This window comes from Rhinolophus hipposideros (genome assembly GCF_964194185.1).
Source record: "Rhinolophus hipposideros genome assembly, chromosome: 13".
Lineage (NCBI taxonomy): Eukaryota > Metazoa > Chordata > Mammalia > Chiroptera > Rhinolophidae > Rhinolophus > Rhinolophus hipposideros.
Genome location: NC_138059.1, coordinates 45,492,878 through 45,508,207, shown reverse-complemented (window position 1 = coordinate 45,508,207; position 15,330 = coordinate 45,492,878). Strand labels below are relative to the sequence as shown.

Here is a 15,330-nt window from a genome sequence, read left to right as displayed (position 1 = left end):
GTAACCACTAAATTATTGTCTGTGTCTATGAGTTTTTGTTTCTCATTTGTTTGTCTTGTTCTTTTTGGTTTATATACCACATATCAGTGAAATCATAGGGTTCTCTGCTTTTTCTGTCTGACTTGTTTCACTTAGCATTATTCTCTCGAGATCCATCCATGTTGTCACAAATGTTCCTATATCATCTTTCCTTAACGCCAAATAGTATTCCATTGTGTATATGTACCACAACTTCTTTATCCATTCATCTATCGAAGGACATTTTGGTTGTTTCCATGTCTTAGCCACCGTAAACAAAGCTGCAATGAACATTGGCGTACACGTGTCTCTATAGAGAAATGCTTTTATATTTTTGGGGTAGATACCCAGGAGAGCGATTCCTGGGTCATATGGTAATTCTATTCGTAATTTCTTGAGGAACCTCCACACTGCCTTCCATAGCGGCTGCACCAGTCTGCATTCCCACCAACAGTGTATGAGAGTTCCTTTTTCTCCACAGCCTCTCCAACACTTGTTACTATTTGTTTTGTTGATGAAAGCCATTCTGACTGGGGTGAGGTGATATCTCATTGTGGTTTTCATTTGCATTTCTCTGATGATTAGCAATGTTGAGCATTTTTTCATATGTCTATTTGCCATTTGTATATCCTCTTTGGAGAAATGTCTCTTCAGGTCCTCTGTCCATTTTCAATTGGGTTGTTTGTTTTTTTGTTGTTGAGTTTCATGAGTTCCTTGTATATTTTGGATATTAGCCCCTTATCAGAGGAACTGTTTGCAAAAATCTTCTCCCATTCAGTTGGTTGCCTCATTATTTTGTCAATAGTTTCTTTTGCTGTGCAGAAGCTTTTCAGTTTCATATAATCCCATTTGTTTATTTTAGTTTTTACTTCCATTGCCTTTGGAGTCAAATTCATAAAATGCTCTTTGAACCCAAGGTCCATAAGTTTAGTACCTATGTTTTCTTCAATGCAGTTTATTGTGTCAGGTCTTATGCTTAAGTCTTTGATCCATTTTGAATTAATTTTGGTACATGGTGACAGATAGCAGTCCAGTTTCATTCTTTTGCACGTAGCTATCCAATTCTGCCAGCACCATTTATTGAAGAGGCTGTCTTTCGTCCATTGTATGTTTTTAGCTTCTTTGTCAAAAATTATCTGTCCATATTTATGTGGTTTTATTTCTGGGTTCTCAATTCTATTCCATTGGTCTATGTGTCTGTTTTTCCGCCAATACCAAGCTGTTTTGATTATTGTAGCCCTGTAGTACAAGGAAAAATCAGGGAGTGTGATACCTCCAGTATTGTTCTTTTTTTTTAATATTGCTTTGGCTATTCGGGGTCTTTTGTGGTTCCAAACAAATCTGATGATTTTTTGTTCTATTTCTTTAAAAAATGCCTTTGGGATTTTAATGGGGATTGCATTAAATCTGTATATGGCTTTGGGTAATATGGCCATTTTAACTATGTTGATTCTTCCAATCCATGAGCACGGAATGTCTTTCCATTTCTTTGTGTCTTCTTCAATTTCTTTCAAAAATGTCTTATAGTTTTCAGCATATAAATCCTTCACATCCTTGGTTAAGTTTATTCCTAGGTATTTTATTCTTTTTGCTGCAATTGCAAAAGGAATTGTTTTTTCTATCTCTTTTTCTGAGGTTTCATTGTTGGTATATAGGAAAGCAATGGACTTTTGTACGTTGATTTTGTAGCCAGCAACTTTACTATATTCATTGATTGTTTCTAATAGCTTTTTGGTGGAGTCTTTAGGGTTTTCTATGTATAGCATCATGTCATCTGCAAAGAGTGACAATTTAACTTCTTCATTCCCAATTTGGATGCCTTTTATTTCTTTCTCTTGCCTGATAGCTCTGGCGAGGACTTCCAACACTATGTTGAAAAGCAGAGGTGATAGGGGACAACCTTGTCGTGTTCCTGAACGTAGAGCAAAGGGCTTCAGCTTTTCACCATTAATTATGAGGTTAGCTGAGGGCTTGTCATATATGGCCTTTATTATGTTGAGGTATTTTCCTTCTATACCAATTTTAGTAAGTGTTTTAATCATAAATGGATGTTGTATCTTATCAAATGCTTTTTCTGCATCAATTGATAGAATCATATGATTTTTGTCCTTTATTTTGTTTATGTGATGTATCACATTGATGGATTTGCGAATGTTGAACCATCCTTGTGCCCCGGGGATGAACCCCACTTGGTCGTGATGAATAATCTTTTTAATGCATTGTTGTATTCGATTTGCTAGAATTTTGTTTAGGATTTTAGCATCTGTATTCATCAGAGATATAGGTCTGTAGTTTTCTTTTTTTGTGTTGTCCTTACCAGGTTTTGGTATCAGGGTAATGTTGGCCTCATAAAATGAGTTAGGGAGTACTGACTCTTCTTCAATTTTTTGGAAGAGTTTGAGCAGGATTGGTATTAGATCCTCTTTGAAGGTTTGGTAGAATTCACTGGTGAAGCCATCTGGTCCAGGACTTTTGATTTTGGGAAGGTTTTTGATGACTGATTCAATTTCCTTACTGGTGATCGGCCTGTTAAGATTTTCCAGTTCTTCATGATTCAGCCTTGGAAGGCTATATGTTTCTAAGAACTTGTCCATTTCTTCTAAGTTATTAAATTTGGTGGCATATAGGCCTTCATAGTATTCTTGGATAATCCTTTGTATTTTGTGGTGTCCGTGATAACTTCCCCTTTTTCATTTCTGATTTTGTTAATTAGTGTCTTCTCTCTTTTTATCTTAGTGAGTCTAGCCAAGGGTTTGTCGATTTTGTTAATCTTTTCAAAGAACCAGCTTTTTGTCACATTAATTTTTTCTATTGTCTTTTTGTTCTCTATTTCATTTAGTTCTGCTCTGATTTTTGTTATTTCCTTTCTTCTGCTGACCTTGGGTTTCGCTTGTTCTTCTTTTTCTAGTTCTTTAAGGTGTAACATGAGGTTATTTATTTGGGATTTTTCTTGTTTCTTGAGATAGGCCTGTAATGATATAAATTTCCCTCTTAAAACTGCTTTCGCGGCATCCCAAAAATTTTGGTAGGATGTATTTTCATTGTCATTTGTTTCTATGTATCTTTTGAGCTCTCCTCTAATTTCTTCTTTGACCCAGTCGTTCTTTAAAAGTATGTTGTTTAATCTCCATGTATTTGTGTTTTTTCCTGCTTTCTTTTTGCAGTTGATATCCAATTTCAAAGCTTTGTCATCAGAGAATATGCTTGGTATGATTTCAATCTTCTTAAATTTGCTGAGGCTGATTTTGTGTCCCAATATATGGTCTATCCTTGAGAATGTTCCATGTACACTAGAAAAGAATGTATAGTCTGATGTTTTAGGATGAAGTGCTCTATATATGTCAATTATGTCCAATTCCTCTAATGTGTCATTTAGGGCTGCGATTTCGTTATTTATTTTCTGTTTGGATGATCTATCCATAGCTGTCAATGATGTATTTAAGTCCCCTAGTATAATTGTGTTTTGGTCAATTTCTCCCTTTAGTTCTGTTAGTAGTTGCTTGGTATATTTCGGTGCTCCCTGATTGGGGGCATAAATATTGATGACTGTTATGTCTTCTTGTTGTATAGTCCCCTTTACCATTATGAAATGTCCATCTTTGTCTCTTGTTATCTTTTTCACCCTGAAGTCTGTTTCATCGGAAATCATTATGGCTACACCTGATTTTTTCTGGGTACCATTTGCTTGAAGTGTCAATTTCCACCCTTTCACTTTGAGTCTATGCTTGTCCTTGTAGCTGAGATGTGTCTCTTGTAGGCAGCATATGGTTGGGTTTAGTTTTTTGATCCAATCTGCTACTCTGTGTCTCTTTATTGGTGAGTTCAGTCCATTTACATTCAGGGTGATTATTGATATGTGAGGATTTCCTGTCATTCTGTCTTTAGTTTTCTGGTAAGGCTGTGTCTCCATTGTTTCTTTGCCTTTTTGTTGTTGTCTGTTATTTCTGTGTGGTAGTATTCTATGATGTTTCCCTCTGTTTCTTCTTTTATTACAGTATATATTTCAGATTTGGATGTTTTTTGAGTGGTTACTTTTGAGTTTATGTAAAAGAAAGTTTGATATTTAGAGTATTCCAGTTTCTTCAGTACGCTTACTTTCTCTATTCCCATATTCCAGTTCAGGCCTTTACGCTCCCCCTTTTTATGTTTCGGTTGCCACAAGTTGTCCCTGTTGATGGTGGTCTAATAGCCTCCTTTAGTATTTCTTGTAGTGCAGGTCGTGTATTAGAAAATTCCCTCAGCTTCTGGATGTCTGGAAAGGTCTTTACTCCTCCTTCATATCTAAAGGAGATCTTTGCTGGATATATTATTCTTGGCTCATGATTTCTCTCTTTCAATAGTTTGAATATTTGGTTCCATTCCCTCCTAGCTTGTAGAGTTTCTGCTGAAAAATCTGATGATAATCTAATGGGCTTTCCTTTGTAAGTTACCGTCTTCTTTTCCCTGGCTGCCTTGAGGATTCTTTCTTTATCATTGATTTTAGACAGCTTCAATACAATGTGCCTTGGTGAAGGCCTGTTGGGATTGAGGTAATTAGGTGTTCTATTTGCTTCTTGGATTCGAGGATCCAGTTCTGTCCACAAGTTTGGGAAGTTCTCATCGACAATTTGTTTGAATATATTCTCTGTTCCCTTCCCTCTTTCTTCTCCTTCTGGTATACCCATTATTCTTATATTGCTCTTTCTGATGGAGTCAGAAAGTTCTTGTAGAGTTCTTTCATTTCTTTTAAGTCTCAAGTCTCTTTCTTCTTCCCTCTGTGTAAATTCCAGGTTCCTATCTTCGATGTCACTGATTCTTTCCTCCATCTGGTCAACTCTACTACCTAAGCTGGATATTTTATTGTTAATTTCTTCTATTGAGTTCTTAATCTCCAGAAATTCTATTTGGTTCTTTTTCAAGATTTCAATCTCTTTTGTAAAATGCTCATGGTGTTCTTTGATTGTGTTTCTGAGTTCATTAAACTGCCTTTCTGTGTTTTCTTGCATCTCGTTCAGTTTTTTCAGAATTGCGATCTTGAATTCTCTGTCATTTAAATCACAAAGGTCCATATCTCTAAGTTCCTTTTCTGGAGACTTTTCACTTTCTTTCTGAGCTATCTTGTTGCCTTGGTTATTCATGGCAATCACTGATTTACTATTTTTCTTCCTAGACATCTACAGAAGTGTCTTCTGCAACAGGTTGATAGGTATGCGAAGAGCTTTTGGAGTTCCAAAGCTCTTTCTGCACCAGATTCAGAGCCCATTTGTTTCAGCAGTTCTGTTTACTCCTGCAGGGATCCGCCCAGATAGGTGGGGCCAGGGGCGGGGTGAGTTGTGAGAGGTGGCCCAGAGCAATGGCGGCGACCACCACCACAGCCAGTCCTGCTTCCACAGCTCCCTCCCCTTTGCCGGAACTAGTTGAGCTGCGAATCTGTGTCTGCGGTCCACAGTTCTCAGAGCAGCAAATATTCTGTCCTTTGATCTGACACTGCTACTTTATCGCTTCTAGCACTGGGCAGGTGGGGTCGGGGCGAGCTCTGGGAGGGTAGGGAGGGGGCGGCTAGTCTCCGTGCCTAAGGCTTCCGTTCTCCGCTCGGCAGTGAGGGCTTAAACCACCGATTTCAGCCCTCTTCCCTCAGTCTTTGCTCCGAGGTCTGCCATGAGCGAGCGTTGGGTTCAGCGGTTTTGTATGCTGCCCCCTCAGCCCTGTGGGCCGTAAGCGGAGCCCTAGCAGTCCGAGTCCTTCCCTCTCCCGCAGTTGCGGAAGATCCGGGCGCAGCGGGCTCCAAGCACTGAGCTAGGTCTGTGTCCTGCGCCCGCGCAGCTCCGTCTCCGCACTTCTCCTCTCCCTCCTCCCCCGCTCGCGCGATTCACCCACCTGGAGGTGAATTCAGTAGTCGGCCTCTTCGTCTTGCCTGTCTGCTGTGCAAGGAGTCCTTTGTGGAGTTATTGTTGTCCGATTCGTTGTAAATTCCAGGGGAGCGTTACAGAGCCTCACCTCACGCCGCCATTTTTTTTCGTCTCCTAGTTTTGCTTTTTCTAATCCGTATTTTCTGAAATTTTATGTAGCAAGTAGTATAACTTTTTATAAGCCAAATCCATTACTTATTAAACAAAGAACAAGTCAGATTCCACTTTTTATTCAGTTGTAGCTTTTTTCAAAGTAATTTAAATTTTACTTATTCATGTAGTCATGCCTTCATTAAAAAAATATCTATATTACATTCCAGAAATTGTTCTTAATACCGGTGTTACAGACATAAATAAAGGGCAATGTACCTGTGATCATGAAGTGTGAGGGTTAAATCATAAAAGATCAGGTAGTGTGTTGTTAGAGATGAGTACCCCAAACATGAAAAACACAAAAATGGCTACTGATGGTTTTAACAGTTTAAATTGTCATAATAATGGGACTTTGAAAATTACAATTGGTGTTTTATTGAAACTCATCACTTATCTTTTTTGTTTTTTATTTTTATTGGGGAACAGTGTGTTTTTCCAGGACCCATCAGCTCCATGTCAAGTTGTTGTTTTCAGTCTAGTTATGCGGTCACAGGTCACTGGCCCCTGTGGGAATTAAACTAGTGACCTTGTGTTATGAGCACTATGCTTCAACCACTGAGCAAATCAGCCACCCTCATCAGTTATCTTAAGCTTTACAATGATGCTGTTGTAAGGGTAATCCCTAAAAATCTAATCTTTCTCCAGGATTTTATCAGTTACTTCACTGAACACTTGGCATTCATTATCTTGGCTAATCCTTACCACAACCCTATGAGATGTGTTCTGTTTTTCCCATTTTAAAGATGAAGAATTTGAAGGCCCAGGCTCATTCAAAGCCAGCTTTTGAGTTCATGTCTCTGGACCCCAAATCCATGCTATCAAGCTTTTTTTTTTTTTTTTTTTTTTTTTTTTTTTTTTTTTTTTTAAGATTTTATTGGGGAAGGAGAACAGGACTTTTTTTGGGGGGGAACAGTGTGTACTTCCCAGCAGCTCAGCTCAAGGTGCCGTGTTCAATCTTAGTTGCAGGGAGCGGAGGACTCGAGGAGTTGAACCGGCAACCTTGTGGTTGAGAGCCCACTGGCCCATGTGGGAATCGAACCGGCAGCCTTCGGAATTAGGAGCATGAGCTCTAACCGCCTGAGCCACCGGGCCGGCCCGCTATCAAGCCTTTTTAAAGATATGTCAAGCAGATGTATTTGGTTAAATTCCAAATACTCTCCTTGTTAATACTCTAACCTGTTAAAACTTTCTAAATAGGATTGAAATGTTTAGTAGATATGTTTGCAACAGTTTGACTTTTCAATTAAAGCTCTGGTAGTTGGTAAATTACAGCATTTTAACTTCAAATCCTGATTTGTCTTTGTTTTGACTGTTTTACAGAGAGACCCAATAATTGCAAAGCAGCTTTTTGGCAGCTTATTTTCTGGAATTATAAAAGAGATGGATAAATATAAGACTATGTCTGAAAAAAACAACATTGTTCAAAAGTTGCTCCAGGACTTCAATCATTTTCTTAACACCACCGTCTCTTTCTTTCCACCTTTTATCTCTTGTATCCAGGTAAAAGTCTACACACATACTTCATAATATATGCATTGTTGACTTTGCCTTCCTGTGACTATGTCAAAATAACTCCATTTGTTTCACAAGTTCAAACACAAGGTATTTAACAGAGTAGACTACTCTGTTTTGATTGCCTTTTCCCAATGGGTAGATGTAATTTGTTTATACTTTAAAAAAATCTTATATGTGATAGAATAATCAGAAGTCAAACTTGGTATTAAAGTGTTCTGCGTTTTAATAACAAATCCCTTCAGTGTTTTGGTTAAACCCTGCAGGTTGTTATGTTATATTTCCTTATGTAGTATTTCACCATATTCTTTCCTGCCTCCTAACTGCCTTCAAGAGATGTTGATTGAGCACATGCCTGACTTTGTTCTAAGTGGTGGGGACACAGTGATGAAGAGGCACAGATCTCTGCCCTCCCAAGAATATTCTAGATGACTGACAGATAATAAATACAGAATATAACATGAGGTAGTAGTAGTAGATGTCATAGAGCTTGAGTGATATAGAAGTACTAAAGTAATGTAGGGTAGTAATGAAGCAGGTAAGACAGCCTTTTGGTCAGTGTGAGGTATGTGCACCATTATAGATACTGCGTAGATGGAGTGTCAGAAAAGGCCTTTCTAAGACTATGGTTTGAGCAGAGAACTTAATGTAGGCATACTTTCAGTTACTACTGAAACATACTTACTGAAAGACTACCTTTTCATGTAAGAAATGTTTTCTTTGCCACTCAAAATGTGGATCATTACTAAGTCCTCAGTCAAAATCTTTTCGGTTCATTTTAGTATTTTTGTAACTAGTAACCTCTCTGAAGTAATTGAAAAATTATTTTTTAAATATTATTTATTAGTAGCTTTAGTTTGCAAACTAACTGGTTAATGATTCCCTGAGATGAGGTACTACTTGGTATTTCTGTTTTATTGTTTTTGATGTATCATGAAACTATTAATATAGTGGGGTTTTTTAATAGTTCTGTTTTTATGGGTTTATAATTTGCAAGTAGAATTCTCTTATTGTTTTTCTTCTGGCCACACTAAAGGTAAGATTTGAGTAACTGTATTGAATCAACCAGTATTAAAAAGTTTCTCTTTACATTGTATTCTGAGGTGATTTTTAAAATCTCAATTCCGTTTTGTTTCTATATTTGTTTAAAAAAACAAGTTTTTTCCATTGTTGTTTAGGAGACTCATTAACTGTCACCAAGTAAATAAATGACATCTTGTACTCACCATAGAGCTTGCTATTTGACATTGACCATGGAAAAAGCAACATGAATGCAAGTCAGTGCCTACAGTTTGCAGCATTTGCTGTTATGACTTTCTGTTTGTGGTTCATATCTGAAACTATGATTTGTTTTCTCACTCCATGGAATCCTAACGTTTGGCATAACATTCACATTAGTTATTTTTCTAGCAAGGATGGCTATCTCTTTGAGATGCCAACGCTTTACCAGAACTTGCCACAATGCGTTTCTTTTGTGTGACATATCCTGTATTTGGCAGACTATCTTAACTACATCCTTCAAACTGGAAGAAAAATTCATTCAGCCATTTTCCCATGACACAGTCAGTGATTGGCAAACACATGAATTTGGTGCCCTGCATTTATGCTATTCATTGTTTATTTGAACTTTGTAGAAAATTTTGAATTGTTTTACAAAAACACTTGTAGAGAATATTCTATCTGCAAATCTCTATTTAAGAACTATGGAATATTTGAAACAAAGAAATGGCCCCTACCTTTACCTAATACAATGAGATAAAGGTCAAAACAAGAAGTATTGTTATTAATTCCAGTAGACAGTCAACATTTTAAAAATTAGGCTTCATTACTTTTTTTCTGTTTTGGAATTTATGAGAAGTAAAATTGGTTGGTTGGCTCAAGTTTTTTGCTTAGTAAATCATTTATAAAGTGAAATAATTATCTCAACAATATCATACAGAATAGTCAATCTTGAAAATGGATTTACCGGATTGATTTAAATTATGAGTACACATTTAAATACAAAGGAATGATAATCCCAATAATAGTTGTTTATTCATTAGAGCCACTTCATGAAAAAGTTCTCATGGGCAAATAGAATAAATCTTAAGGTACATGCAGTCAGAAACAACATTGTTCACCATAGTGTCTGGAACGTAGAAGGCACTCAATAAATATTTGCAGAATGAGGGGATTACTCAGTCCCCTCATGTATTAAAAATATATTAATTTTAGAGTCCATCTGGTGGGAGAACGAGGAGGCTGCAGTAAATCCCTATAAATGGCACCGAAGCAGACCTGAAGCCCAGTGAGCTTCAGGTCTGTGTTTTCATGGGCCTCTTCTTTATGAAGCAAAGTGTGTAAAGGTTGCCATAAGGGGCAAACAAGTGAAATACTGTATACATTACAGTGGTTGGAATAAAAATTGGGATGAATGGTTTCCAGAAAGCAAAGGACTCAAATATGTAGACACCAATATGCAGAAACAGCGAGAACTTCAAAAGGCTAATCAGGAGCAATATGCAGAGGGGAAGATGAGAGGGGCTGCTCCAGGAAAGGACATCTGGTCTGCAACAGAAAAATGTTAAAGTGAAAACAAAAAAGAACAAACACAAAACACCTGGAAGTGGAGATGGTGACCGTACCGGTGAGAAACCTCAGCCTCCTAGAAGAAGAGCCTGTTGAAAATGAGGAAACATTCATGAACAGAGTTGAAGTTAAAGTAAAGAAGACTTGGACTTAATTACCCAACACAAACAGCTCTTTTATCTTCCTGCCTAGAAAAATGTGGATTCCATTCTATAGGATTATGCGAATTAACAAGAAATCTCCAGGAAACAGACAAGGAGTATGCTATTAATGAATTTGTGGCAGGGATAAAGGAATACTTCAGTGTGATGATGAGCACTCAGCTAATCTACAAACGAGATGCCGCAGTATGCTGAAATCCTCACAGATCACCCTGGTGCACCCATATCCCAGGTGTTTGGAGCACTACAACTACTAAGATTATTTGTACGAATTGGAGCAATGTTGGCCTATATACCTATGGATTGGAAGAGCTTGCTTTGTTACTAAATTATGTTCATGATTTCCTAAAATACTTGGTAAATTTTGTTACTTTGTTTAGTGCCAGCGATTTTGAAGTGGCCCCTCCTGAGTACCAGAGAAAGCTGTGTGAGGTGCTTACTTAGCTTACTTACCCTTGTTCTTGGATCTCTGTAAACATGCTGTTCTTAGTCCTTCTTTTGTACAAATGCTATACTTTGAAAATGTTTTATGTGTAACAGAGTTGCTGTTTGTTTTCTGTTTGATTTTAAACAGAGTATATTAAAGGGGTCACAGCTCAAAATACATTCTATGTATATGTAGACACACACAGTCTGACAATTAAGTTCACAAACTTGTTGCGACAATGTTGCTAACCTCTTTTGATATCGGAGGGATTTTTCGTTATGATTTCATACCAACTGGACAGTTAACCAAGTTTATTATTTGAAAGTGCTGAAAAGGTTGTGTGAAAAAGTTAGAAGAAAACAACCTGAACTTTTCGCCAACAATTCACGACAATGCACCAACTCACAGCACTGTCTGTGAGGGAGTTTTTAGCCAGTAAACAAATAACTATATTGGAACACCCTCCTTACTCACCTGATCTGGCCCCCAATGAATTCTTTCTTTAACCGAAGATAAAGGAAATAGTGAAAGGAAGACATTTCAATGATATTCAGGACCTTTGATGATATTTAAGGGTAATATGACAACAGCACAGATGGCCATTCAAGAAAAAGAGTTCCAGAATTGCTTTGAAGGGTGGACTAGGCACTGGCGTCAGTGCATAGCTTCCCAAGGGAGTACTTCGAAGGTGACTGTAGTGATAATTCAGCATTGAGGTATGGAGCACTTTTTCTAAGATGAGTTCGCGAACTTAATTGTCTGACCTCGTATCTATATTTTTAAATAGTACTTATTCTGGGCTTCCCTGTCCAAATTAGAATGGTGTTATCTCAAAATCTGACTCTTAGGATCATTTGCTATGTTATTAATTAAAATAGAATTTTATTTGGATTTCTTTCCTGTACCACTGGTTCCTTCTAAGTGTCAAATGTTTTTGTTTGTTTGCTTGCTTTGGACAACATGTATCCTTCCAAGACCCTTCATGTAGAACTGAAGTTGCTTTGGTGGTAACTCGGTCAGGCTTTAGTAAGTGGTCCATTCATGGCACAGCTGTGAGGGGGATGGGAAGAGGTTGATGTGGATGTGGGTGGGTTGAGGAGGAATTATTCATATTCTCTATATTGATTTGGGGTTTATTCCTCATTATTTTGGTGTATGTAGGACTCCCAAACTGCGAGTTACAAAGTAAAGGTCTATAATTCCTGAAATCCTCTATTCAATATTATCGAATAAGTTAGCCAGTGGGTGGAAAGAGATGGAAAAAAAGCTGTTGAATAGAATAACGGAAATGAGTGTACATACTTTATGGTGATTGAACAAGAAATCTTTGTGTTTCAGCTACTTTTCTCACCTGTTAAAGATTAGTATTCCTGGAAACTGCAATTGTTGTTTGAATATATAGAGTATAGATAAAAATCGTCTTATTTTGCTAGTGGTTTTTGTTTGTTTTAAATTAATCCCTGAATTGGAAGTGTAAAAATAAAAGGTCATTTCCTCCTCTGAGCCAATTGAATGTTGAGGAACATTTAATAGAATTACAGAGAGAAACTTTTGGTTATATCACTACTTACATTTAAACTTTCTTTTATGTTTAGTGAAATGAATTATTCACTTGTAAAGATATGGTCAGAGTATCAGAGGCTAAATAGCTACGTGTGTTTATGGTTTCACAGGAAATCAGTTGCCAGCACACAGACTTGCTGAGCCTGGATCCAGCCTCTGTCAGTGCTGGCTGTCTGGCCAGTCTGCAGCAGCCCATAGGTATCCACCTTCTTGAGGAGGCCCTGCTCCACCTGATGCCTAAAGAACCACCTGCCAAACGAGTTAGGGGGAGACCCTGCCTCCCTCCTGATGTCCTCAGATGGATGGAACTTGCTAAGTAAGCTCTATCATCACATACTGTTGGGAGAAAGTAGAATTTCACCAAAGTAACAGAAAAATCTTGGCTTTATTTTGGCAGAAAATGAACAAATAAAGTTGATAATAACACTTACAAAATTTTTTGAAAAACCTTTCAGGTTGTGTACCATTCCATGAGTCAAGAGTAGTTGCCATGACACGGAATGTCTTGACAAGGAAAGAGATTTCTTAACACCCCTTAATTTTTTTCAATATACAATCTTTTTGGGCAAAGGGTATTAGCCACTAAGTTTAGTTTCCTGTTAGTGTGGCTGTAACTTACAGTTCCTCGTATTTTGTATGTTTTTGCTGGTTTGCTAAACTGAATAGAGGAAATTTATTTTCAACAGGATTCAAACTTTTAGGAACAATTTAGTCCAATTACTGTATTTATTAGGGAAAAACAAATTCTGTTTTATAGTTATGCCATTTTGCATTATATCCGCTTCTTCCCTTACCTGTGGTTTTATCATAAGAAAGCCAGTACCTGGTTCTGAGAAGCCTATTAGATTCGGTTGGCTAAAGCCAGTAGCTGGTCTGAAATGTAATTCGGTTGAAATTTCATTTAACCTACTTTATAGTGCTGATTTTTAGATCTTCAGATTCTAGGGGATAAAAGTAAAAGGGTCAGGAATCATTGCACTTTTCTCTGTTTTATAGTAATTTGTATCTTTCTTTCTTAATTGAGCAATATGAGTGAGTAAGGCATTGTGACAGGTGCTGAGAAGAATTAAAATATGAGTTAGACATTTCTCACAGACTCACAAAACTTAGCCAACCAGAAGGAAATGTATTTACTTATATGCATGACTAACCATGATATGAAGTAGAAGCAAGATAAATTTTAGGGCAGTTCAGAAAGTGCCTCTTGGCTTTTACATCTTATTGTTTCAGATGTATGTGAACAGTAAGTAAGCACACACTTTTAAGCCCTAAACTTTAAACATTGTTTTCAAACTTTAATACTTTCTCATACTTTTGTATATATTATTTTTGCAAAATTTCAGTTTTGAGAACATAATTTACCCTTTTCTTGATGTCACAGTCATTGTTTTCCCCACGTTGTAATATACGTATTCCAGGGAATTTGGGCCAGTATAGGGTGGGTGCGAAGCTGGTTTCTATTCTGAGTTCCTAAAAAATGTTTGTAGCTATCTTCCCTTGGGCTCTTGGGCTGTGAGCTGTTATTCTACAACCTACTTCCCCACCTCTGCCTCTAATTTGTTTCCTTTAACCCTCAATGTGTTGGGGCAATAAAAGAGCCATATGTGTTAGATTTTTATCCAAATTTGGAACAGTAGGCTCTGAGAGAGAGCTGATGTGGTTCTTTTGATATAAATACATGAGATTCCATATCTGGGAAGGGACCAAACTGCAGAAAAACCAAAGAAGAAGCAATTCTCTTCTGGCTGGTCAGGTGACTACAGGTTCAGGAAGAGATGACATTTGTGCTAAGACTTAAAAGGAAAAAATTTTACAATGAATAGGAACCAAACTCATTAAACACTTACTTTAGAATATTCTAAAGGAGGAAGCTTGATTGATGGGGTCAAGCAGATTTGTGTCAATGTGAAAAGATGAAAGAATGCTCTAGCAAATACTAAGGCTGTAAGAAAATTACTTGTCAATAGAATCGAGATTGTCCATAGAACAAAGATTAAAACATGGCATAAGTTAAGTACTGGATTAATTTTTCCTCACTTCTGGGTTCTTGACTACCTTCCAAATTTTAGAGCCAGACAAGGATTCCAAATAGGTCACCCACAGATGTGTGCAATGTTACTGTAATGGTACCATTAACATGGAAGAATTTTATTTAATGACAAAATTTATACATTGTGAACCTGTAATTTCAGGTACACTTTAAATGCACCTTAGACTAATTTCTGCCTGCTGTATGACTAAAGTAGTAAAATCTAATGGTAATTTCAAAATTGTTAAGATTTTGTATTTTTATTTAAAAAAAACCCACTATATCTTTTAGTTAAATAATGTGAGATATCTTGATTAAATATTATTTCATTATAATAAATATTTTTAAAATATTGGGTGTTCGTTAATTTGGACTTTTTTTTCCCTTTGGTTTGTTTTATAGATTATATAGATCAATTGGAGAATATGATGTCCTCCGTGGCATTTTTAGCAGTGAGATAGGAACAAAGCAATTCACTCAGAATGCATTATTAGAAGAAGCCAGAGGTGATTATTCTGAAGCTGCTAAGCAGTATAATGAGGTAAAATTGATCTCTAGCAAATGTCAGTTGCTTAAACAGTTTTGTTCTCTGGATGGAAATACTTAGCTTTAAAATTTAGAGCTTCATAATGTTTCATCTTTATTCCTTAGATTTTACACAAATAGCAGAGAATGGTTTCTGGTTTCATAATAACCAAAATTTGAAATAATTATTATTGTATCTCTTACTCTTTTTAAGAAAACATCATTTTTTTTTTTTTAAGATTTTATTGGGGAAGGGGAACAGGGCTTTATTGGGGGATGTTATTGGGGAACAGTGTGTACTTCCAGGACTTTTTTCCAAGTCAAGTTGTTGTCCTTTCAATCTTAGTTCCGGAGGGTGCCATTCAGCTTCAAGTTGTTGCACTTTCAGTCTTAGTTGTGGAGGGCGCAGCTCAGCTCCAGATCTAGTTGCCAGTTGCAGGGGGCACAGCCCACCATCCCTTGCGGGACTTGAGTCAAACTAGCAAA

General features: G+C 37.1%; 1 protein-coding gene and 1 pseudogene across 4 annotated transcripts in view; both read left to right on the top strand.

Annotated features, from left to right (window-relative positions):
- Positions 1 to 15,330, top strand: part of PRKDC (protein kinase, DNA-activated, catalytic subunit) — a 296,326-nt gene that overhangs the window by 208,832 nt on the left and 72,164 nt on the right. For all 3 annotated transcript variants that reach the window (XM_081070672.1, XM_081070673.1, XM_081070671.1), the window contains exons 62-64: positions 7,380 to 7,559; positions 12,401 to 12,606; positions 14,722 to 14,860. In XM_081070672.1, the coding sequence (XP_080926798.1) occupies positions 7,380 to 7,559; positions 12,401 to 12,606; positions 14,722 to 14,860 (525 nt within the window). The remainder of the gene's footprint in view (positions 1 to 7,379; positions 7,560 to 12,400; positions 12,607 to 14,721; positions 14,861 to 15,330) is intronic.
- Positions 8,839 to 10,744, top strand: LOC308506874 (mortality factor 4-like protein 1; annotated as a pseudogene). Its single transcript has 2 exons — positions 8,839 to 8,848; positions 9,870 to 10,744. The product of its transcript is annotated as a mortality factor 4-like protein 1 (transcript).